Source organism: Magnolia sinica, chromosome 18, assembly GCF_029962835.1.
Source record: "Magnolia sinica isolate HGM2019 chromosome 18, MsV1, whole genome shotgun sequence".
Lineage (NCBI taxonomy): Eukaryota > Viridiplantae > Streptophyta > Magnoliopsida > Magnoliales > Magnoliaceae > Magnolia > Magnolia sinica.
In genome coordinates, this window is record NC_080590.1 from 26,208,063 (window position 1) to 26,234,971 (window position 26,909).

General features: G+C 41.6%; 2 protein-coding genes and 1 long non-coding RNA gene across 3 annotated transcripts; all 3 read right to left on the minus strand.

Annotated features, from left to right (window-relative positions):
• Positions 1-1,489: 1,489 nt before the first annotated feature.
• LOC131233023 (vacuolar iron transporter homolog 2-like) lies at positions 1,490-2,382 on the minus strand. Its single transcript, XM_058229587.1, has one exon. It carries the CDS (start codon positions 2,278-2,280, stop codon positions 1,597-1,599), a length of 684 nt encoding a protein of 227 aa, XP_058085570.1. The 5' UTR covers positions 2,281-2,382; the 3' UTR covers positions 1,490-1,596.
• Positions 2,383-16,341: 13,959 nt separating this feature from the next.
• On the minus strand, positions 16,342-26,629 carry LOC131232522 (autophagy-related protein 13a). The gene is made up of 4 exons (XM_058228814.1): positions 26,419-26,629; positions 24,772-26,274; positions 24,492-24,673; positions 16,342-16,862 (listed from the first exon to the last, which is right to left on the minus strand). The coding sequence occupies exons 2-4, from the start codon at positions 26,104-26,106 to the stop codon at positions 16,571-16,573; spliced, it is 1,809 nt and encodes a 602-aa protein (XP_058084797.1). The 5' UTR covers positions 26,107-26,274; positions 26,419-26,629; the 3' UTR covers positions 16,342-16,570.
• On the minus strand, positions 19,106-20,008 carry LOC131232523 (uncharacterized). Its single transcript, XR_009164878.1, has 2 exons — positions 19,263-20,008; positions 19,106-19,222 (listed from the first exon to the last, which is right to left on the minus strand). It is a non-coding gene; the product is annotated as an uncharacterized LOC131232523 (long non-coding RNA).
• Positions 26,630-26,909: the final 280 nt, after the last annotated feature.

A 26,909-nucleotide genomic window follows, 5' to 3' on the forward strand; every position in this document is an offset into this window, starting at 1 on the left:
CGGCTACTCCACTCGAGCCCGATGTAAAATGCACATTAATCACTCCCAGTGAAGAGTCTCGAACACGAGACCTCCCCCGTGGGCCCCGTCCATCCCGAGTGAATGCATTAATTATCCCTGGTAAGGAGTCTCAAACACGAGACCTCCCGCTCTAACACTAATTTGATGCAGGACAATTAACTACTTGCTCTAAAAGCTCGAACTATTAGAGTATGACGAATTAATCCTTTTATCCCATAGCTCAAGCCCCACATCTTATGGGTTAGGACCTCGGCCGAACCCCCCTCGTGGGCCCCAAATCACATGAGCCACCCACCCCGAGTGTGTCCCCGCATCCCACAGGCTACCCCACTCAAGCCCGGTGTGAAATGCACATTAATCACCCCCGGTGAGGAGTCTCGAACACGAGACCTCCCCCGTGGACCCCACCCACCCCGAGTGTGCCCCCACATCCCACAGGCAACCCCACTTAAGCCCGGTGTGAAAATGCCCCTACATTATTATCTTACTATTGAATCGGTGGACATTTATTGTACGGTTTTAAATGAAAAATAAAAATAAAAATTGGTCATATTTTAACAAACAACGTCCACAAATGGGAGGTTAGGATCGTTCAACCAATTTGGGAGTGTGACATAGCATCAATGAGTTCCACTATTAATTTAGTCTTCTTAATTTGAGTTAGTGTATGCCATGTATACAATTTTTAAGTTACTGCCTAGTCATACTCTTTCAAAGTACCAAATACTTCCCAAGTGCCTTCGATGCAGACCTTCCGCTCTGATGCCACTTTGATGTAGGATAATTAGCCATTTGCTCTAAAAGCTCGAACTGATAGAGCATGACGAATCAATTCCTTCATCTCATAGCCCAGGCCCCACATCCCATGAGTTAGGAGCTCGGCCAAACCTCCCTTATAGGCCCCGCTTCACGCGAGCCACCCGCTTACACTGGTGGAGCCCGCCTCACACGAGGCACCCGCCTCATATGGCCACTCACCTCGAATGTGCCACTGCATCCCACAGGCAACCCCACTTGAGGCTAGTGTAAAAATGCCCATGCATTAATACCTATATTATAGTGATGTAGACCATTCGTCTATTGCGGCCCACCATATATGGACAATGTCCTAAAATTCTTCCAAATTGAGAGATGGTAGCCACCAATCTTATACCTTTTTTTCCAGTCAAATGTATTTTCCTTTGTAGCCATTCATTTGATAATGACCAATTAAAATGATAAGATTATCCAATAGATGAGACTTTAAAGGCATGGTCCATCCATGATGGGAACCAAAGGAGCAACGGTCCGGATCACTAAAACAATGACTCAAACCATGCAAGATGAAAAGCACTTCAAATGTATATTTACACCACGAGAGAAACCTAATACAAGCTATTTCAAAGCTAAATCAGAGTACTAACACAGTTTCAAAATCTTTCAAAAAACCATTCCAAACATAAATTACGAGACTATGTTTGGCTGCACCAAAATATCATGAATTAGTGAAATTGTTTTTATGTTTTCATTTGATCCCTTACAACTGTTATGAAACGAGACCATCAATGGCCATACGTTCCAAAAGATCAAATTGACTTAAGATAGTTGCATCCCAAATACAATCCCAAAGACCTTAATCACACCATACGTGAATAGCATAGCCATCCATCCACCTACTAAAATCCTAACCATAGATCTCCACACGTGTGCACCGCCGAGCACAGCCCCCACAGCGCCGAACCCGCCCAAACCCAAGCTAGTCACGACGCACACGACTGCGATCCTCACCGACCATGTGCGTATGAACCCGCCTGCCAACAACGGCAAGATAGCCCCCATTGCAAATGCTACAAATGAGGCTACTGCAGCTCGAATCGGGCTCGGCAGATGGGTCGGTTCACCTCTGCTTTCTATCTTCTCTCTCTTCATCTGGGCGATTTCAATATCGTATTGGGCGTAGACTGATATGAATTCTCCAATAGCCATGCTGCATGCACCGGCGACTAAGCCAGCCAGACCAGATACTAGCATGGCTTTGGTGGTTTTGTTGACTGCTCCGATTCCGATCATTATCGAGGCAACCGAGACAAGCCCGTCACTGGCTCCAAGCACGGCTGCACGTAGCCACTGGGCCCGTGATAAGTAATCCAACGGTGGGGATTCGTTATGGAGTTGGTTGGTTGGTGGATATGAGGATGGGATTGTAAGTTGAATGGAGGTGTCTTGTGGGTGTTTGGAAGATTTAGTAGGAGGTTGAGGACAGAGATTTAGAGAAGACATGGTGTGTGGGGTGAGGAAGAAATGATGGGCTTTGGGAGTGGGGATGGCACACGCCTGGAGAGAAAGGTAGGCCGCTAGAGAGTGTGGACGGCACACGTGTAGAGAGAGAGAAGGAGAGAGTGTGGAGAGCACACGCCCCTTTGTAACTATATATAAGGAGAAAAACTTTTAATACTCTGCTAGAGTTTGAAGGACAATACGCCGCATTTAGGAAATGCATACATAATACATTGCATGCAAAATTTCTATCTATTTGGTTGTTTAAATCTATTGGACCGTTAAAATTGAATGGTCCTATTTCAACAAATATGTGACTAGTAATCAGAGGTTATGATTTCATAGATAAGTTGATTTTGGATCTGTCATTGTACAGGAAGTAGATCCACAGTTTAAACAGTTTCTTTTTGGGTTTTTGTATGGCTCGTATGTAATTTTTAGGTGCTTGTGTGTCAAGTGAACCATGTTAGCAGAGTATCAAATAATTACTTCCCAATGTTCGAGAGAGAGCAAATGGGAGTGTCTTTGAGGCCTTCAGGTGAGTATGTGTCTTATCCATGCCGTCCATCCATTTTAGGAGATCATTTTAGGGTATGAATCAACAATCGAAATATATTTAAATCTCAGGTGGACCACACCACTGGAAACAGTAGAGATAATACTGTTGAAATCTTCATGAGGGCACGGAAGTTTTGGATCAAGCTGATATTTGTTTTTTCACTTTATCCATGTCCTTGTGAACTAATGAACAGGTTGGATGGCAAATGTCCGTCACTGTGGACCCTAGGAAGGTTTCAACGGTGGATACCATTTTTCCTGTCTAGTCCACTTGAGCTTTGATTATGCTTCAATTTTGGATTCTTGATCTAAAATGAGCTAAAAAACTGATGGACGGCGTGGATAAGAAGCATACATGATGGTGGGCTCCACAGCTTACTCAGTACGCAACCCACTCTTAGTGTAGAAGGCATACTCCTCTGATCCGTATATAAAGAGGGAAAACATTGATACTCTGGCGGGGAGTGATGGATGATAAACACACACTTAGAACTTTCTTACTTAGCATAGGATTAATTTAACTTAAACTTGTAAATTATTTACCCAATATTAGATGTATCTTAAACTCTTTATTTATTTATTTATTATTATTTTTTTTTTGATTATTTGGTTATGTAACTATTCGTTTGGTGACATTTACTGGACCGTTAAAATGAAAAATATATAATGGTCCCATTTAGACAAACATGTGTCTCATCATTAGAGGTTACGATTTTACAAATAAAATAATTTTAGAACTGTCACTTATAAACAGTAGGTTTAACAATTCAGACGGTTTAGATTGAGTTGTTGTGTGCCATGTGTGCAATCTCTAAGTGCTTGTGTATCAAGCATCCTACATTTCCAGAGTATCAAATTTCCCAGATCCCACGGAGTCGGAAGGAGTATGACCCGGACGAGTTGTATTATACGTTGGAAATGTATTTTGAAAAGTATACACAGTTTTTCAATTCTCATTAGTAGGCTACATGGTTTTCAATACCTCATCACTTTGATAAAGTTGTGGTGACCGTTCATTTTAAAAGCAAAGAGCCAAATTATCAAGGGTTGAAATAATTCAATTAAAAGCTTTTATATATGTATTGTCTTTCCACCGTGTAAATTGAAAATTATGGTATAAACGGTTTGGATTATTTCAAAATGACCCAGATTTGAAGTGGGGTCCGGGTAATAATTCATTGGGCCCACCGTAATCAGTGATTACCTGACGGTGGGGCCCAGTAAGCTGTTGCCCCGAACTTACCTAATCCGCGACTGATTCAAAGGTTAATACGTGGCGATGTATCCAAGCATATCTCTTTCCGCGACCGGTTATTAGGGAGCGGAATCCTCAGTAACAGTTTTACTTACTGCTTAAAACACGAGCGAGACTTTTCTGCGATCCTGACCGTCGGGACCATATTGATGTATGCATTGTATATCCACGTCGTACATATGTTTTTTCAGCTTATTTTAGGGTTTCGTCCAAAAAATGAAGCAGATACAAATTTTAGATGGACCACACCACTGGAAACAGTGGTTATTGACCATTTAACTTTTTTCATGCGCGAAAAAGTTTTATATTAAGCTGATGTTTATTTTTTTTACTTTCATCCATGTCAGTTTGATCTTATCAACAGGTTGGATGTCAAAAAACATTAATATGGGCCTTAGGAAGTTTTTAAAGGTAGGCGTTCATCAAATAGTTTTCCTGTGGTGTGGTCCACCTGAAACTTTTTATGCTCTTCCTTTTTCTTATTACAGTTTAAAATAAAGTGTAAAAACACATGGACAGCGTGGATATAAAATGAATGCATTGAGGTGGGCCCTACGGTCGCATTCGTAGAACACCTGAGTCCATGGGGCCACCATGTTGTAAATGTAAAATCCACTCCGTTCATCGTCCATGTTAGGCCTAGAGGTTAAAAATAGCTAGATCTGCACCTCAGATTGGCCGCACCACATAAAACAGTGGGAAGGGGATTCCCACCATAGATTTGTGTATGGAGCCACCATATCATGTATTGATCATCAAAACCCTTAATCAGGTCTAACTCTTCGGGATAAAGAGAAGATACAAAAAACACCCTGATAAAAAGATCAGCTGGACCACACCATAAGAACTCAGCGGTTCTGGATGCAATTTTATATGGTTGCCATTGTGGTGTAATTCATGTGAGATTTTCACAAGTGAGGGGATTATACACATACAACATGGTGGACTCCACAAAGCTTGGATGTTTTATGCGGTAACAAAACTGGTGTTGACGAATCCGTCTGTTGTCAAGGATATCTCCTGTTGTTAATTAGAGTAGAGAAAAATCAGGATTTATAAGATTTTGAGATATCTAATGTGATTTGAAAATCACCGGAAATATCCTTCACCCCGTTTTCATCATGAGCCAATGTATTGTAGGGAGCGTGCTTTAGTGGTGATGTCTATCTGAAATCCTCTCCGTCCGATTATTAGGAATTGAGCCTAAAATCACACCTGATGAGAGTTTCCTGCAACACAAAGCCTTGTGGGGCCCACCAATCGATCTAGCTCATGTTACAGTGAGAGCAAAAAATAACCAGATATAATACTCAACTGGCCCACACCACAGAAACAGTTGGGACTGAACTCCCACCATTGAAACTTTATGGCCCACCGAAAGTTTGGATCAGATTGATATTTGTATTTTGACTTTATGCTGGTGGGAATTACCTTATTACTGTTTTCAGAGCTGTGGCCCACTTGGGTTTTTATCCGCCCAAGTTGTATAATAAGCTGGTGCAACTGATGGATGGAGTGGATATAACAAAAACATCAAGATTGATTAAGCAAAGCTTTTTAATTGCCTAGCAACCTGCTTTCACCACTTTCTTGTCCCACAAAAGATTCAAAGAAAGAAAAAACAAATTTAAAAAAAATTATAATTTTTTTTTTAAAAAAAAAAAGAGCTAAAAACCAACACTAAATAAAGGCCATGATCACACAACCATAATTAGGAGATGGAAATGGGTTGAGATCAGGTCGAGCTCAGCCCAACCGTGACCCATTTACTACCCGGCTGGACCATCAATTCCTGACTGAACCCCTCCCACAACATCAAGTCCAACCTGACCTAACTCTTTAATTTTAAGTTTATTGGGCTTGATTAACCCAACCAGACCCATCATGATAACTCTAAGATCAGGGGGCAAAAGGAGATTGGTCCCTATATTAGTTGGGAGTCTTGAGGTCATTTTGATGTGTGGAATTTTCTACTTTAGTTTTGTAAATGGTCATTGGGTTTGTTTGATTAATTGTAAATAATGGTAAATAATGGTAAATAAGTAACGATGACTTTGATATTTTCTTAATACTTTTTTTAAAAAAAATTATTATTAGAACTACCAATGAATGAATTTTGAACTGTTTTGGGCTAGCCTATCAAGCCTACTCGATTCAAAATTCTGATTTTGCAGGCCCGAACCTTGCCTATTGACACACATATGTTTTTATCCACACTTACATGCATGAGAGAAACTTAATACAAGCTCTTTCAAAGTTAAATTAGACTAAATACAAAGTTTCAATCCTAAAAATTACCATATCTTCTAACCAACCTTCCCCAACATACATGATGTGTCTTTTGGTTGCACCGAAAATCATGAAGTTTCATGATCAAACAACCTTCACAAACATACATTATGAGGGTGTGTTTGGTTACACGAAATATCATGAAATTTTGATGATCAATCAACCTTCCCAAACATACATGATGAGGGCTTGTTTGGTTGCACCAAAATAGCAAACAAAAAAATGTCTAAAGAAAGCTCTTTCAAAGCTAAATTACTCTTACATGTTAACACTAGTTTCAATCCCAACCATGTATTCCAATCAACCTTACTCAACATACATGATGAGTGTGTTTGGCATGATATTTTGGTGCGACCAAACCCACCCGCCTTTTTTTTAAGTCCAAAAAGAGATAAGAGGCCACTACAGCCCACAGCGGGCCATTGCATATTGGTTACTTGACGTCTGCTCCTCTCTCTCTCTCTCTCTCTCTTTCTCTCTCTCTCTCTCTGGGCGATCGACTTTAATGTCGTATTGGGCATTGATTGATATGAACTCTCTGATAGCCATGTTACATGCACCGGCGACTAGGTCGGCCAGGTTGGGCATTAGCATGGCTTTGGTGGTCTTGTTGACTGTTCCAATACCGATCATTATTGAGGCAATAGAGACGAGCCCTTCATAGGTTCTGAGCACGGCGACAAACAGTCATTGGGCCTATGCCGAGTAATTCAATGACGGAGATTCGTTGTGAAATTACTTGGATGGTGAGCTAGCCCACTTGCGAGTGTGGAGGCATGCCTAGAGAGAAAGGTGGGCCACTAGGGAGTGTGGACGTGTAGACCCCACCCAGGACGAGCAGCGTTATGGCTCTCTCACATTCCCTGACCCCCAAGCCTAATCCAACCTCTAATCCTAACATAAGGCTCAAGTCTAACCTAATCTCAAGATAAATTTCAAGTCTGAGCCAAGGTGAAATTCCAAAAAACAAACCAAATCCAAGACGAATTCAAGTCCAATGCAAGAAAATTTTAAATCAAATTCAGCTCGAATCAAGACTTAAATCCAAGTCCAAACCCTTTAAAACCCATTTCCGGCCAAAAACCTGAAGAGCCAGAGCCTCCACAAGTCTCACTAAGGCACCCATTAAATTCCCGAGTCAAGCCACATGGCAAGTGACACAGGATGTGCCACCCACCAGCTGTCTAGGCTCTAAATTCGAGGTGAGAGTTGTTGGAGGAATGAGAGAGGTAGTGTCTTTCTCAATTTAAGCACCTGATCATCTGAATTCACATGATGCCTTCACCATACTTCTGTCATTCAAAACTTGGGCATTACTACTTTCCAAGTCATGAACTCGGGTTTCAGCAGCTTCCTTACCACTTATCAGACTTGGAAAACAGTTAGTGAACTTTCCGAACACCAATCCAACTCATGGAGTAGGATTTTTATTTTTATTTTTTGGAAATAATTAATCTTATTAGGTGGTTACACATCATATATACATGGTATCAATTCATACATTCAAGAGACGAACCTATCCTTTCAAGGATGGTCACCCAAAATAACCACATACATTATTCCATATTATATATACAAAATCATAATCATCTCAAAAACATTGAAAGAAATAGTAGCAAGCTCCAATAGCTCCAACATGCCTGAAAAAATGTAAATTATCCGTATAAGAAACCACGGCTCGTGAGTCTACGGCATGCCGGTAGTAAAATACGGCTTGTCAAGGTGCTCCCGTAAAGACATCCAAAACAACCAAATATATGTTATCAACTAAGCATGTTATCATAGGTGAGCATGCTATCAATTAAGCATGTTGTTGTAGCTAAACAAGTTATTATGAACATGTCTTCAATGTTAAGCATAATATCCAAATGAGTTACCATGAATCATGAGAGTAGTCAATCCTAATATACAAGATAATTAAATTCTATACTCACCTATAAGGCATACAATGGAAAATAAATGACAAAGCTGGCGTGTGGTGTAGTAGGGATGATAGTACATGGTATCGTAAGCCATGGGGTCCATCACAAATGACTTCTATCCAAACCAGTCTCATACCTTATTTGGATAGCTAGACTCAATGTGGTAAACTCCTAATCTCAGATTAGTCCCGTACCTAATTAAAATCGTGGCCATTGCGAAGATACACATGATGATTTAGTTGCACACCACCAACCTAAGGGGACAGTAGATGAGTGAATGCGTGAGTCAAATGTTGAACATTCCTCCTCTCTACTAGTACACATCTACACTACATGATACATCTACTCAAAAATCACAAACAAACCACACATGTGTAATCCAACATATTCACCTAAGTGTGGGATGTATTTCCAAAAAGTAAAGTATTGGACATGTCAACCCCTACCCATCTAGCCATCGGCTTAACAATGGGGGACCCAGATTTTTTTTGCCCTATCCAGCCTTAGCAGTCGAAATACCACCCACCTCGACCCAGCACACGATAGTATGTAGGCTCATCACACCTCTTCCCTTTCCGGTCCCAGCACTGAAAAGGATTCCTGCACCTATCCTACTGTGCTCACCCCCACTTGACACACGACGGAAGATGACTCAATTGGCTAATCTTAGCGGGTTCATTAGAAGATAAGTGTCTCCAATCTCGGGATCTAAGCCTAGGGTAGCCATAGCAAACCCTTCTCAAACCTTCTCAAAAATATGAATCACTCAGCCATCATGGGGCCTCAACACAACTATCTCGTTCAACTAGCCAGTACGTGGCCGCCATACAAAACTCTCACTCATGAAATACATCACCATGAAAGCTCACATAACCGAATGCAGAATCGCAAAGATATATACATACCCCAACTCCTCTAGACTTTCATCCAAGCGCAAGGACCAACACGATGGCCCACATACTACCATACAAACCAACACGAGGGCCTAAACATATTAATCTTTTGATCTCATCCAATTATATGGATCAACACGATGTCCCAAATCAAAGCGATATCCATAATCTCCTTACTCCTCTAAATCTTGTCCAAGCATATGGAACAGCACAAGAGCTCAAATTTCATGATGTGCTTATGCATGCACATAATGGATGCTCATGAATCAACTGTATATACCAAACCAAGCTGGTGCTAACATAAACAAAGGTAGGATAGATCAACTTGCCAATCTATGGCATATAGACACTTAATAGTAAACCCTCAGGTCATAGCCCATTGGTCATGAGAATGTCCATCTAGACCTTTAATTTGGTCTTAATACAGATCATGGCCCTAATACCCACAAGAAATGGGCTTTAACTTGGGCTCATTTAAGATTCAATCATCAATTTATAATTTGGTCTTATAAGAGTCATGTTGCGTATAAGCTACGCATTTCATGTCATATCCACTACGTATCGGCTACATAACACATGCCATAATCATTACGTGTGAGCTACACATCGCACACCATTATTCTTCACCACATATCACATTACATCATACTTCTATCATGTATTATATGCTATCATGCCTTCACCATACATCATATCATATGACATCACACACTCGCCATACATCTCATACTCTCATGGGCTTTACTTAACAATAGTGACAATTGGCCAAGTAAACCAGCAAACTAACAATAATCAAAACATCCTTCCCTTAACCATGGAAGTGGGCTCACTTAGCCTCTCATCCAATAGTTATTTGTAATAGTTTGCATTTCAAGTTCCATTAGCAAGTAGGCTTTCACAAGTCCAAGTCACTAGGCCCAGCTTAAAAATAACCAACATAATGTTAAGGTTCATAATTTTTAAGTATTCACATGCATCATCATTTTATAGTCCTCAATCACATCTAATTCATCATCAGTAATATATATCATCACAAGCTTATGTGTTTTTCAACATGCATGTGCATGTAATACATAGCATGCTGGAATTTGCATCCATTATCATTATCATAGCTATTATTCAACACCATCATCACACATGTCTTACGTGTTAGGTGTCAGATGGTTGTTCATCATCATGCATATGGTTATCCTTACGTGTATCATCTTCGTATGTGTTATTTTCGCCCGTGCAACATGTAAAACATGGTTATCACATACATGTGATCGTCATGAACATCAAAGTGTGCACTATTGTCACTTGGATATCAATATCATCTCCTATGTAACCAATATCAAACACACACACACACACACACACACTATTATCATCATTAGCATGAGTATCACTTCCACTTCATGATTAACATAAGCAATACCATAACTACCACAAACAACTACTCATCCATCAACAATGCATATGTCATCAATTCACTATGCATTAAATCATCACCATAATCGATATTAACCCTATCATAATCATCATCAATTAGATCATATTTATCATTTCAACCAATAACCCACCACCACCACCATCATCATCATGTTACCATATAAGTATTATCATGTCAACTATCAATAGGTGTATTGCACCAAGGTATGACCACTACATTGACCTTTGACTATGTGAAAGGCACGCGATCCTATAGGTCAAGCATGAGACCCACTTGGTGAACTATTAGGCTAAGTCTAACGGATAAACTTCCATACAGAAGGCTTTCAATGATGTGGATCCAATTCTACAACTAAGTAGGCCTCACACATTCCACCATCAATTAAAAACAATGCACGATCTCAAACATAAAGGCAACATATTAACATCTTCACATCATACATCATATTGGGCCCACTCGCCAAATACACAAGCAAACCAAGGAAATGCCCAATTATTTAGTTTATGCATTATAAAATAGGTCTCTCTAAGTGCAGTCAACTTGACTAGGGGTAGTATGCAACACACATTAACCACTAAGCAATGGGCCTGCCCAACAAGCTCAATGAAGGTTACCATGGTAGGCTTCTCAGTACTCCTCAACGATTTCTCTTAGTATTGAGTTCACTCGGGCTTTAAGGATGCCTCGTTTAGATGGACCCAAAGCCACCTATATCTTAAGATAATAATTGGGTAAAAAGATCTGTCCACTACACATTTCATAAGTTAGATAACACCCATTTACAAAACGTGGCAGGTGGATGAGGGGCAAGGCCCATATTGGATGGCCCTCCTAAGGTTTTCGGGACACCATCACCTGGGAGTTCATTTTCAGGGTTTAGATGCTGCATTAAATGCCTTGGAAAGGTGGTGGACCCCACCGATGTCGTCCCACATGGATTTTATGTCAAACAAACTTTTCGTGCAAGGTTGGTTTATGGCCATCTTTAAGTCATATTCATGATCATGTGGAGCCAACATCTGGTGAAAAGAAATAGCCCTGATAGCTCTATGTATGGACTTTAAAACTCACAAGGCGGATCTCACTGGTTGACTATGTACAATTTACTGTGATGGCCCAAACATGGGTACGGAGAAACTGTGCAGGAGATACAGTATGGATATAGTTTTGGCCCAATTTTAAGTACGTCCCACGATCACAGGGGGCCACCTTTTAGCCTGCCTTTAGGTGCCCTTGGTAATCCTATATATGGACTTCAAAACTTATAAGGTGGGACCCAATTGTTGCACGCACATAATTTTTGTGCAAGGCCAAACGTGAGCATTTCAATTTTCTGCACAAATATGCATTTCGATTTTCTGCATAAAGTTTTCTACACAACTGTGCTTGGCCCAAACATTTAAGTGTCCACAGCAACACACTAAGGCCCCACACTTCCTATAAATACTTAACAAATGGCCCACCAATGCTCACATATCATGCATATTAAAAACGCACATGCAGCATGATACAAGTTATGACGATGAATTTGATGTTGCATGGTGTTTACGATAACGATGGTATATGCGAACACTATGCACCAATAGGAGAAGGACACTTGACACTCCCCTCCTCACCACCGATCATAGCCTTCCACCTCACCTTTTGCCTTTTAAAGCCCTCCAAACTACCACTATGCCACTCCGTCCACATATAAATACCGCTGCCCCTTCATTTCCCACAACAACTCATCACGAGGAGAGCCCTCATACACCACTACTCACCTCATACACCACCACCTACACCCATCCTTTCACTAAGAGGAGAGAGAGAGAGAGAGAGAGAGAGAGAGAGAGAGAGGTTCCTTTAGCCTTAGAAAAGGCCCTAAAATGAGCTGGAAAATGGATGTACTACGCGGATAAAACACATACATCATGCTAATGTCCACAGAACACCGTGGAGCAATGTTAGGAGGCAATCGGGTCCAAAATCAGCTAGATCCACAGCTTGGATGGACCACACCATCGACCATAGTTTCGTTTGTGATGCCTCCATGGTGTGTATATTTCATCAAACCCGTTAATCAGTTGTAACTCACCAAGATGATGAGAAGATACAAAAATAAGCCTGACAGAAAACTCAGGCAGGCCAGGTCAGGTAAAATTAGCAGTTTTGGGAGCAATTTTACGTTGGTACCATTGATGGTGCCCATATAAGTTTCTATTGAGGTTTATGTTTTGTACATACGGTTCAAATAATGATTATCACCTGATGGACGGAGTGGATTTTAAATTATACAGCTCACATGTTTTACACGGTGGGTGTTAAAACGTAGAAGATATTCCGGTCTATCCCTTCAATTTTATTTTTTATTTTTCCTTTTCTCCCCACGTGGGACGTGAGACGCGCCCGGGCATGTCATCCATCCTGATATATGCGTGATATCCAATCCATCCATCACATTCGCCACCGCATTTTCTCCTTGGAACTCAAAATTCAGGTGGGCCACATCATGTAAATAATTCCTATAACCTCTAAAATCATATGGTGTGGGCCATGTGGCCCACTTTAGTTTTGGAATGGCCTAATTTTTGGGAGTTGTACCTTCATCCTAGTGGTACTTTATTCTGAGCAAACAAGATGGCATCGCTAAACATGGTGGGCCCCACACAATCTGGAAGCTTTTAATGGTGAACGTCGTCCCCTGTGGTGTGATTACCCTTAGTTTGGGATTGGCCTGATTTTGGGGATACAAGGTGAAGTTGACAGGCCCACCTCATGGATGGATGGATTGGATGTGGCCATACATTAAGGTGGACCTCACATACAGAATCGTACAAGCAGCTATTACTATTTTGCTATTTTACTAGTACAGCGTGTGAAGCGTCAAACGCATGATAAACCCAAGCAAAAAAGCCTCATTTTATTTACTTGTGCCAGACAGGCCCTTAAAAGACAAAATTCTACAGTGGTTCCATTTAAGTGAGTAAAGGCCCATTTATTAGACGTCTAAGATTAGCTCAATCCTATCTGAAAATTCTTAAAACAGGAAAATTGGAAATCATATCTGAAAGTCACTTTATTTATAATATCGAACCATGCACTCCACTTATCTGAAACAAAATTATAATATTGAACCATGCACTCCACTTATCTGAACCAAAAACGGCACATCCGAAACGGAGTATACTTTCAAAACTCTTTTAAATTTACTTGACTCGGTATCCAGTCAGGTCAGCTTGATGACTCAGTACGAGTCAACTGAATATTCTATAGTTAAAATTCTCTTTGTTTAAAAAATGAATCAACCCAGCAGAATACTCAGCTTGAATCATACCGAGCCGACTCCTCCCAAAGTTGACTAAGCTGGTTTCAAAGTCAAGCCACCAAGTTTTAGAACTACAGTACCGAGATACAGGGATAATGGACCCTGGCCCAGCCCTAAAGTCGAAAGCCCTGACCCTAGCCTAGCCTAAGTCTTAATAGGCTAAAGATGCCTGAACCTAGACCTCACCCTAGAAAGCCAGATCAAGCTAGGGCTGGGTACAATTTGTGTACAAATGATGAATTTGTGTTTATGAACCATCGTGCTCTTCTAAATAATTAGAGTTTTTTCTTATAACACGTGTAAAATATGATTATTCATCAAGAAGTGTATGGCCCATTCAATTATTTGCCATATTCAAGAACATAAATAAGTGAATCACCATCTAAAGTGGGTTCCACAATTCAAACCGTTTATAAGTGCCTGTGTATCATCCATCACACTACCAGAGTATCAAATTCTTCATATTATTATATTTGTGCTAATATATGGATTCTATAGTCTATATTACAAAACCATGTCCTATACACACCTGGAAAATGGGACGGACTGAGCCTAGATTTCAAGCCCTAGTCCAGCCATCCAATGGCCCAAGCCCTGGCCTTTCAGGGACCACGTAGCCCGGTCAGCCCATAGTCACCCCCTACATGTAATCGCTCGGCCAATGAATCACGTGAGACAATTAACTAAAGACGGCCACCGAGCTCCACCACATGATGATCCACTCCTCTTGTAGGTCCCACAGTGGGTGGCGTACATGGCAAAGATCCCTCCTCTCAGAGATCCTCATCATCCATGGATTTGTTGAAAGATGGACCGTTGTTTCTAAGTCAGTTTTACATGGAGAGCGAGTATCTCTGATAAGTTTTTTTCTTTTTTCCCCAACGTGGGCTGTCTATGGTGGGACCTTCTATAAAAGTGGCCCAGATCATCGTGTGATGGGGCAGAAGGGGCAAACCACAAACCATGTGGGGCCAGTAGTTCTGGCACTTCCAACTCAATTGCACGGCTCACCCTCGACAATCATAAGTGATAACCGGCTAACTGCATCGTAATGGACTACTGTGAAGTAATTTCACAAATCAAATAGCTGCCATGCATGTAGGATAAACACAATGGAGGGATTCACAACATACAGAAGCTGTTCACAAACTTTCAATACAGCCACTTGTTTCGCACTGTGCCAGGTGTAGTATATCCAGTATTTGCAAAAATGCAAGCCACATCAAGATGATCACCTGATATGATAGGCTGACCCACACAATGAGTGGGACACTGCATCAAAAATATAGTATGAACACATCATGGTATGATTCAGTGTACTATTTTGGCCCACCCAAGTGCTAATGGTGTGGCCCACCCTTTGCACAGCTTTGATTTTCCACATAGACTATTTGAGAAAAGTTCACAACCAGCCTAAAATACTCACACTATTACAAAGTCAATGACAGAAAATACCTAAAACCGTACCTTCTGGACGCAGATTGTGTGGCGACGCCAACACCACTTAGCTACACAGTGTCAGGACTGTGGGGCCCACCATGATGTATGTGTTTTATCCCCTCCGTTTTGCAAATTCATTTTAGGGCATGAACCCAAAATTGAAGCATATCCAAAGCTCATGCGGATCACACAACCAGAAACATTGGGGATGGTGACATCCATTGTTGAAACCTTCCTAGGGCCCACAGTGATGTTTATTTGTCATCCAACCTATTCATAAGGTCACACAGACCTGGACGAAGGGAAAACACAAATATCAGCTTGATCCAAAACTTCTGTGACCCCCAAGAAGTTTACAACAGTAGGTGCTCAATCCCCACTGTTTCTTGTGGTGTGGTCCACTTGAGTTTTGGATATGCTTAAATTTTGGGCTCATGCCCTAAACTGAGCTGGAAAAATGGATGGACAATGTGGATAAAACACATACATCACAGTGGGCCCCACAGAACCTGGTGTTGGGGTCACCCTGCAATGCTAGGCACTGGTTACTCTACCTCAGTAGTGTCTTAAGATCACCCTATGCACTAGTCTGATGTCCCACACACTCAGGGGATGTTATTCTTGCAGGGAGGTGTGTGGAGAGGAGTGCATGGGGGGCTAGCAAACCTCCCAGTATATGCATGGTTATAAATTACGGCTCTGCAACAATCGCCGGTTATGGTGTTCAAAAATTCATCACATCTGATTGACGGCTTGGATCTTCCTCTCTTACGCCAGACTGGCACATGCAGGGCATCTAGACGGGGATTGCACTTTACATACTTGTGGCATTGATGAACCTCTTGCATTTTCTTACATGCGAGACCTGAGAGACCAGATCATCAAGCACACAAGCATGTATGCACACAGACGCAAACAGAGTACCTGGCCAGGTAATCTCCCGCAGATGGGAAGCAAACATATTCAAATCAGTGAAAAACCAACTTATATATATATATAGTCTATGGTGATGGATGTTTGAATGATAGCAGCAAGCCTTCAGTTATGGCATACATATACATTTACTCTATGTGAATCTACATCTCTATTCCGTCCATGCTATTGGTGTGTTGTGTATGAAGTTAATGATGTTGAATCCCTTGAAGCTGATATTCAGTTGAAAAGGGCTTACCCGAAAAGCCTACTTTGATTTTTGCTTTAGTGATGATCCTGCAATTGAGTTCCGCTCTGTGAAAGCAACAGGTCTTTCATTTCTCTGTAGCTGCGGAGCTCCTCCAACGCATCAGAGGCTTTCCGAGACATAAAGGATGCTGAGGCACTAACTTCCCCATCAAATTCGGACTTGGACAATTGAGATGAGTAGCTGTCTTGGCGCAGAGGGGGCGCAGTCCTCAGCATGTGGACGAGAATGCCAACGGCAGCATCTTGGGATTGTCGGGCCGATGGGAAAGTTGTAGTAGTTTCTGGAGCTTCCTTCCCATAAGAGATCCTGTATGACATGAAAGGTAGGATGCATCTAAAATTACAAAAAAGAGATCTATGGCTAAAACCCTGACATGTTTTAGTATGATATCTGGTAGGCCTCACATGTGAGTTGTGCTTAGAGATTTCTAAAAGATAGAGATCAATTTTAGAGATTTGTCTTAGAAGATCCTCAATTGGATATATTAATATCTTGGAGGATCTTTAATAAAATATACTAATAACTTGGTCTTAGTGAGACTAGGGGACGTGGTGCGTGCACGTGTAGAGAAAATGAGACAGGAGATGGGGGGAAGAAATCGGAAGAGGAAAACGCTTTTGCAAAGGCGTAGGCTACACGTAGAGAGAGAAAAAGAGAATGCGACTCATGGTTTCAACTAAGAGCGATCCATCTCCACATTTTCATATGTTGAGGCCCAACGCGACATTTAGATCTGCCTCTTTTTGGGGCTGATGTCCTAAAATTGGCCAGCGCAACAGATGTATGAATGGATTTCACAGAGCCATCACAGTGGGCGCCATAGAGCCTTTGTTTCCTTGTTTCCTGGTCCCTTCCACTACATTTCATGCAGGCTACATGCAGAGAGGATTCCAGTGGACTACTTGCATCAAAGAATTTCAAAGATGTGGGTGAAATATAAGCCATTGCAGGCTTTTGCAGGTGAAATATGAACCATACACCACACAACAGACACATTATTCCATTCCTAAAATACCCCTGAATTCATTCCATGCCCTTTGAATATTGAAAGCCTTCCATCGTACGAAACTAATTGTGGGAGCGAAAAAGTCTAAAAGCTCTTCGCGTCATATGTGGTGTAGGTAAAAAGAGATAAGCATGAGAGAATAAAAGGAAGACAGATTTAGGTCCATATAAATGTGGTATTTTGTTTTCTTTTCTTAATTTTGAATAATCAAGTTTTTATATACATCTTTGTAGATGTCGTATGGCAATGATATGCGAATTAAAAAAAGAAAGTTTAGTAAGAAAACACTCTTATCCTTCCCAAAAAAAAAAAAAAAACTCACAGAGGGAAATAAAACCTTAAAAAATCAACATCTTTGAAGTTTAATGACAAACTTGTCTGAAAATTAACAAAAAATGTCTACCTGCTTAAGCCAAATAGGCTCCTAAAAAAAACAATGACCTCTCCATCACTGGTTTTTTAAGAGTTTTTTTTTTTTTTTCTAGTTTGCAGCAGAATGTATTTTGAATGATCTTCATGAGCTGGACACTAGGGAAGAGGGGGGTGAGTTAACCGACTAAGAATGCCAAAGACATGCTTCCTTGTTGGCTGAATATTCTAATTTTCTAAAGTAAGAAGAAATGAAGTGGAGGTAGAGATCGAGAGAAATATGGTTAAAGGAAAGGCGACAAGAACACTCAATTCTTCCATAGCATTGTCGATGTTAGGGCCTGAAGGTGTTGATGGTCGACACGCATCACGGTGGAGCCCACACAGCTCGACCTCACGAGAGCTTATCATGAGGTCGAGCGCATAGTACGAAAAGGTACTATGCACTCGACCTCACAAGACCGTCCCATGAGGTCGAGTTGTGTGGGCCCCACCGTGATGTGTTTCGAACATCTACCCCATCAGTCGGATGCACCATTCCATCGTGGGCCTAGGTCTCAAAAATCAAGTCAATCCATGACTTGTGTGGGCCCCACCACATACAGAAGTGGGGAGTTATCAGTACAGACGCCAAAAAGCTATTGATCATGTGGAATGGGCACCCTTGATTGCCAAACCTACTATCCAAATGGTGCTCCCACCTCGAATCATGCACAGTCCGGCTTTCTAGCTGTTTAAATTTGATAAGATTCTGAAATTAATGCTTCCCAACTCCTGCACCTGAATTAATTGCCACTTTTCACACTTACTGCAACAATAGGCGCTCTGTCTATATGCTTTAAGGAATGACTCGAGGAGATATGGATAAAGTAAGATGAAAGAATATATTTCAACAGCTCATTTTTTGTTTGTCATTAACAGATCTGCGAAAAAGGCTTCTTCTCGAGCCAAATGGGTCTTCGACAAGGAAAAATTCTCTCCATTCCTCTTTTATGTTGTTGTCAAGATGTTCGGCTTACTCTTATACGAGGTGAAGGATGAAGGTTTATCAATTGTTTTGAAGTGGGGGATCCAGATATTGTAATCAATCATCGGAAATTTCCCAATGACACCTTTTTTTTTCCTTTTCTCTCTCTTTCTTGTTCCTCTCTCTCTCTCTCTCTCTCTCTCTCTCTCTCTCTCTCTCTCTTTTCTTATGGGGGCGTAGGTGGGCGGGCAAGTGTCTCAAAGTGAGATCTTTTCTCTTAAGAACCTGTTTGGGTTCATTGCAGAAAGAGGAAAACTGATTTCCCTGGAAATAGCATTTCCCAGAAAATTAGTGGAAATCAAACATTACTTTTAAGTGTTTGTTTTCTCACCAATTTTCTCAAGGAAATTGGTCTAATTTTCCTTTCATTTTTTTCCTTTTTTTGTTTGGAAGCCGCCTTATATTTCCACAGAAAATTCTTGGTAGTTGGTATACACATCAATAAATATCTCGATCAATGACCCATCTTTTACCATCACACATGTGCTTACTTGTTAGGATTGACTAATGGTGGACCACCACATAGCAAAGATCATCCAATGATGGGCCACCATGGAAATGTGCATGGTTGGGATCAAATGATGGCCCTACATGGAAATAGACGTAGTTCAAATAGACTTGCATTGGCCCCACATGGTTAAGATGGTATAACAATGGGCCCATGCAGAAATACACATGCCTAGGTCAACTAACGATGGGCCCATGTGGAAATACACAAGGTTAGGATCGACTAACGATGTGCCCCACATTGTTAGGATCATCTAATGATGGGCCAAACATGGAAATACACATGGTTATGATCGACTAACTATGGGTTACATATGGCTAAGATCATCCAATGATGGGCCCAAAATGGGAAATAAACATGGGCATGGGCCACATATGGTTAAGATCGCTAACTATGGGCCCATGTGGAAATACAAGTGTTTAGGTTGACTCACGATTGGCCCCACCTAGTTAAGATCATCTCACAGTAGGCTCCATGTTGAAATATTGATGATCAGCATTGACTAAGTATGGGCCCGCATGGTTAAGATCATCTAAATGGTGAAAGAGTGATGTAGGACAATTAACCACTTACTCTAAAAGCTCGAACTGTTAAAGTATGGAGAATTGATCCCTTTATCTCATTGCCCAAGCCCCACGTCTCATGGGTTAGGCCCTCGGTCGAACCCTCCTCGTGGGCCCCAAATCACATGGGTACCACCTCACATGAGCCACCCGAGTCACACGGGTGGGGTCCGCATCTCACAGGCCACCTGCCTCACACAGGCCGCCCACCCCGAGTGTGCCCCTGCATCTCACAGGCCACCCCACTTGAGCCCGGTGTGAAAATGCCCCCGCATTAATTACCCCCGGTGAGGAGTCTCGAAGACGAGACCTCCTGCTCTGATACCAATTTGATGTAGGACAATTAACCACTTGCTCTAAAAGCTCGAACTGTTAAAGTATGGAGAATTGATCCCTTTATCTCATTACCCAAGCCCCACGTCTCATGGGTTAGGCCCTCGGTCGAACCCTCCTCGTGGGCCCCAAAACACATGGGTACCGCCTCACACGAGCCACCCGAGTCACACGGGTGGGGCCCGCATCTCACGAGCCACCTGCCTCACACAAGCCGCCCACCCCGAGTGTGCCCCTGTATCTCACAAGCCACCCCACTCGAGCCCGGGGTGAAAATGCCCCCGCATTAAAGAGACAAAGTAAGGTTGAGATGGGAAAGGAGAATAAGGAAAATGAATTTCCTCTCAAGTGATGAAATTGCATTTTTAGCTTTTAAAATGGAAAATGAAAAGGGCTGATTTCCGGGAAATGGAAATTGATTTTCCAAGGAAGTCTTAAAATACAGAAAAAATAAAGGGTGGAAATTTTATTCCGATAGAAAAAGAGATTTCCACTTTTCAATTTCAACGAATCGAAACAGGTCCTAAAGGGCGTTCTCCAAAATTCAACGCCATTTTTTTTTTTTTCCGGGTTAAGAGTGAAATTAAGCAAAAAGTGTCATGTTTAATGTTGATGCGAGTATATGAGGGTGTTGCCGCTAGCACTTCTTATGGAAGCAAAACAGTAAAGTCTTCTGCCGGAATGTTTGATCCTCCCACGTGGAGCCAACCAAAGTCAAAATCTGTGGGACCTGGTGGTAGAACATTTCAAAGAAAGAATATCGCTACTTAGAACTTAGAAGAGAAATCATTTATTCTTCAGTAGTTGCATCACCTTTATTAAATTTAAGGCTACTCTTTTAAATCCCCCCCTATTAACTATTCCTTTTGAATTTCCCACGGTGGTGGCCAAGGGTTGGAAAAACTCCAATGAGATTTTCTTTTAGTTGCATGAGGTGTGAAGCAGAACAACAATAGATTCAGATGTGAAGGTAGGAAGTGTTTACTTTAAGATGTTAGCAAGTATAAGTAGCCAGGAAGCAGGGGATGGCGAAGCAAGAGCGGGAGCAGGAGCTAGAGTACAAGTCTGAAGCAGTGGCAAAAATTCTACCTCATTACGAGGGGGCATATTCAGAAGTCTCCAAAGGCAGTTGGGCTTGGGGTAGGAAGAGTGCAATCAAAAAAAGGACCTCGCTTTCCAAATGGCAGTGCACCTTTGGAAGCAAACTGAATTGTTTGTCAAGAAATATTATTGCAAACTACTATGGAAGAAGGAGGTGTTTCCGGGGTACCTCAAGTTTGGAGACCAAATTGGCTATTTGGAAACAAATTAGCCAGCTTGGAGACACTAAAAAATGAGGCAGGGGAAACCTATAAAAAGGTATTGGATTCAAAGTTGGAAGGATTCACTTTCAAAAGGAGTGCAATTCAGTAACACCCTGCTGGCCTGTCCATTTCCTAGGCTCTATGATTCAAGGAAGTTCTTATCAAAAATAGCATTATAGGCAATGTCGCTGGTGGAACTCATCTTTTCCAAGGAACTATTGTAATAATGAAATCCCTTTAATTAAGGAGTAATTGAGAGGGTAAAATGAGGATCATTTGACCCCCAAAAAGGAAGAAAAAAGAACACTGACTTGCTCCATGAACAGCATTTTCTCAGTTAATTTTTTCCTCAAAGGCCATGTTGTCTCAGTTAAATTTTTCCTTCAAGGCCATGCTTCTGTAAAATGGTTTGCTACCTCCATGCACAAAAAAGTTTTGAGGGATTCAGCTCCCTCCGAGGGTCAAAACCTTTAATCGGCCAGTGGTTGCCAACAAGATATTCACTTTGGACCGCATTTGGATAGAACTTCTCTCTGAATATCTCTATCCTGTGTTGGGAAGACAAGGAATCAGTGGGCCACCTTTTTGTCCATTAAAAGTTTGCAAGGGAAGTTAGAACATTTTTCTCAAAACTATTTGAATTTACTTGGGCCCAACCGAATTCATTCTGTTTTAATCAGTGGTTGGCCTGCAGATCCTTTTTGGTTATAGAGGATAAGCTGTGCAGAGTTTGGTCCTTGTGGTTAAAGGGGACAAGTTTTGCAGATTGCTTCCTTTTGCATCAATTTGGGGACACTGGAAAGAATGGTGTAAAAGAATTTTGAGGATAGAAATGACAGTCAAATTTTCAAATAATAATAATCATGAAAGTCAAACTCATGTTGATGATATGGGTTTATCAACTAAGTAGTTGTTTGGGGTTTCAATGTCAGATCTCAGTGTTGATTGGAAAGCAGCAATTGACCTTAATTGCATCAAGGGTTCCCCTATGGCAGTGTGGGCCACATTTTTGCATGATCATTTCGAACATGAATGTTGAGGGCAACTGATCCACAATTTGGGAACTTCAGGCATCGGAGAGTTCTCAGAGATGAGAAGGGATATATCAAGCTTCTATACTACATCTGACAGGGGAAGCTAACTCCTAAAATATGGAAATTCGAGCTATTAACATGAGATTGGAACTATTCAATGAGTTATTTTTCAGGCTGTTAATGGTTGCAGGAGATTCTATGAACAAGATTGTGTGTGGTTCCAGATTGTCATTGAAGCCTTGGAGACTGTCTTCCATCATTTCTAAGATTAAACCATCAGCATCTTTCCTTGATGCATCTTTTATGCATGTTCGTAGAGAGGTGAACTAGTTGGCGGACTCCCTTGCTAGAGAAGGGGTTTCTCAAACAGCCTCTCAGTTGTCTTCTCTACTCCATTAATTTTTTTTCTTCTTTTCAATAGAATTTTCCGCTTCAAAGAAAAGTTATTTCTTCAACTCCTAGCTATTTTTCTCATGGTACTATTGGATGCGATACCCATATCTGTTTATACATGCCAAAATTTAAAAAAATGCAGACTCGTATCTCTACTCTCTAAATCCATGTCCATATTGGTATCTCTCCTTGGTATGAAACCACTCCAGTCTACCGCTTTGCCAGCAGTACTTCCCATAATCCAACAGACAACCCTTTTCCACCCTAGTCACTAAACCACTCCTCTTCGTTAAGAAACCCATCCAAGATCTAGTACAAACTGCTAAACATATCTTCTTTCCAGTCTTCTGCCAATCCCTCTTCTTTAGATTGCTGGCCCGAAATCAGTAGTAAAGCATGAAGTAGCTAACTGTATATAGACCACATGAATATGGTAAACAAGGGTATGTATAAACATGGGAAAGAATATGCTTATGCTTATGTTGGCAAGTAAAAAGACCTTGCTAAACATGACCTTAGTGCATGCACATAAGTCTGGCAAAAAATGTTTAGTGTGTTGGGTGTGATTTTTTATCACACTGTTGAGATGGAGATGCTACAGTACCTTTCAGGACATTATACAGGATTCGAAAGAAGCATGACCAACCAGTCAGAAACATTATTTGTCTGGTGAAACCTACCCTAACTGTAATGAGAATGAAGTAAGCCAAGTAGAGGAACAAATGACCTGATGAAGACACAAGAAAGGAACCAACCACTAGGGGAAGAATTCACAGGAGATCCTGTGCATTGCAAACAATATGATCTCTGCAAAACAAAACAAACTCACTAAAAGCATAAATGAAATAAACGGCATCAGTTCTGTAGGTTGTCAACTTTGTAAGATAAGGACGACTAACATATTGAGCATTCCTGCACAAGGTAAATATGAAGCACCAAAATGAGGAGATGATCTCAATGCCTGAAAATTCTGGAGGCAGATCCTGAGCCGTCACCAACATTGGGAGTGAATGCAGATGCGGTACTTACTGGAGGGCGTCAAGATTTGGGTGTCATACAAAGCCAACCAACATGCTTGGGTCATTTTCTATCATTCATAGTATCTATAAGGCTTCATCTGGAAGCTTCCGTATCTGCTGGCACACGAATGGAGAATTTAATGAAATGCAGGTGTGCAACCTTTTCCAGCAAGTTTGACATGGAACTTCCCCAAATGTGCATTTTTTAATGCACCATTCGATGGCCCACTAATAGCACTAGATGTTATTTTCAGTCACATCCAAACTACGCATAAAGCCGGAGATAGCTATATATAGTGACAGACTGACGGTAAATGATTTTAACTACATCAAAACATGTTATCACAACCATGAAATAATACGGGTAAGAAATAACTACCTTGCTTGAGAATCCGATGAATCGACGTCATCAACAGCAAAAGGACATGAGAAATCACAATCATCCAAGTCATCCTGGAAAGACAGTCTGCTTGAACTCCTTGAAAATCCAATCCGGGGAGAACCGCTGGAAGACACCACTCCCGAGAAGCGCCCCGAATCATCTCTAGCATCCTTAAACACCTAAAAATAAAGTCCCCGGCATCAGTAAGTAAAAGGACTGAACACCGAACCTCATATCATATAAAACCTACAATAACAGGTCCACAGATCAAGCGTACCTTCTGGCCGACAATTCCAGAGTAGAACTCTCTCCTGAAAGATCTGCTTTCGGATGGAGAGTCCTGGGATGAATGATCAGCCCTTACACTTCGTGGGGACGGAGGGGGTAGAAAATGTCGATTTGGGTCGGACGAATTAGGATTCAGATATCTGGGACTTCTGCCCGTTGCAGGAAGCGGGATACTTACAGGGGAACTTTCAGAACGCAATCGGGCATGCAGAGGGTTAGTGCTTGAAAAATATGTCGGCGGGGACGGGGACAGGGATGGTGAGAATGGAGGTGAAAGCCGGCATTCGTCGAAACTCGTGCCCTTTCTATGAGCTGATGATGGCCTATAGTTTGCAGTCTTCTGGCCATATATATCAGGAGGTGAATTGCGGTAATCTGAATATATGGGAGCAATGGGATAAGTAGTTGGAGGTGATACACTGAAAGGATGGGTTGTTGTCGGAGAGGCTCTATGAATGCCACTAGTCCAGCTATGCGGACGTTGAAGTGGAGTCGAAGAAGGTGAGCGGAACCCTCTCAATGGAAACGTCGTTGAACGGATAGCACTATCCGAGGATGATGGAAATGTCCTCAAAGGGTCAGCAGCGGGGCTTCCTACGTAGTCTGTGATTATCTGTGGTGGAAACGCCATCAACGCCTCAAGGTTGAAATCCGACAAAGCCGGACGGTACATCACATCTACACAAAGCCGACCAGACTGGGTATCGACAGGGGCGAATTTGTGACTTTTCATCTCCCCCTCCTCCTCCCGTGAGAACAGTTCACTAAATGAAGAAACCTTGTAACTGAGATTGAAACTATAGGACTGGGTAGACGTCGTCAGCTGTCTAAAAACCCGAAATGCTGGCAATAGCCTTAAAATTGAATATAAAGAACGTAACAGTATGATCGATTTCTTGTACGTTTTCTTGTACGACGTGGGCCCCTCACCAACTTGAGAACTCGTCCTCGAGGACTCGTATTGGACGACCCACCTCTCTATCACCGTCTCCACCATCGCCCGTGGTGAATTATACGGATCACCCGCAGCCGCGGCCGTATCCGGCGGGCCCTGGTGGATGAGAATAACATCAATGATCATCGGATCCAAGAGACTCCGATGCCAAAAGTTCAGATTCTCCAACACAGCAGGCCGGTCTCCGAGCGCCAAATTAAACCATCGGTCGCTCTTCTTCGCACGGGAGACCGACAGCAGGTCACTATTGTGATCATGTGGACGACAATGAAGGGAAGGAATCCGTGAATCTAAAATAATGTGTAGGCTCTTCAAGAAGAATTGAGAGATGATCTGCTCAGATCGTCCCGATTCGGAATTCAGAGCCATGCTTCTAAACAAAATTCAAGCCTGGTATTCCCAACTCCTATTCCTATTCCTATCTAGTCGATGATTTATCGCCGTCAACGGCAAGGCCGCGACTGCACTCGTCGTGAAACCAATCGCTGCCAGAGGTTGTCTTCGACGATTGGATCTTTATCTGTAAAGATTCTAACCCTGGAAGAGAGATTACAAAAGCCGTAGATCTAGTCATGGCGAGGATTGGATGTAGAATTTACAGAGGGTTTATGAATCAACGGTCAGGATCAAAATACCTAAAAAGAATGAGATTATGAGATTACGATGGAGAAGAAGACTTACATTGAAATGGAGAGAACGAGAGAGAGGAGGAGTCGAAGAGACGTAGAGAGATCATTATATGATGTTAGAGATGATGATATTTAGATATTATATTATAAAAATAAATAATATTATTATTATTTTATATGAGTTGATGGATTGGAATGAGTGGAATCGAGGTGGGATTTTCGGCCCATTTGAGCGGCGAAAAAGGGAAAAATGCAGCTCTTGCTTTCTCTCTCGTCTCGCTCCCTTTCTAAGCAACTGTTGCTGAGGGAGGTTTGCTGCGGAATGATCAGATGCGTGCGAATGTATGGTAATTACCGTACGTTTTAGCTGATTTAGGCCTATCACTGATATTTACTTATTATCCAAACCGTGAATCGATTTTTAATTGTTATTTTAACCGTAAATAATTATAAATTTATATATATATTACTCATTTAGGACACAAAATAATTAAACGTACTATCACGGCCAAAACCTATATATCCACTTGTTGTGGCGTACAT

Coding starts and splice junctions, on each gene's coding strand:
- LOC131232522 (XM_058228814.1), bottom strand. CDS start 26,106: ATGGCTCTGAATTCCGAATCGGGACGATCTGAGCAGATCATCTCTCAA. Junction 24,674..24,771: donor CTGGAATTGTCGGCCAGAAG/GTACGCTTGATC, acceptor CTTTATTTTTAG/GTGTTTAAGGATGCTAGAGA. Junction 16,863..24,491: donor TCATCGGATTCTCAAGCAAG/GTAGTTATTTCT, acceptor CATGTCATACAG/GATCTCTTATGGGAAGGAAG.
- LOC131233023 (XM_058229587.1), bottom strand. CDS start 2,280: ATGTCTTCTCTAAATCTCTGTCCTCAACCTCCTACTAAATCTTCCAAA.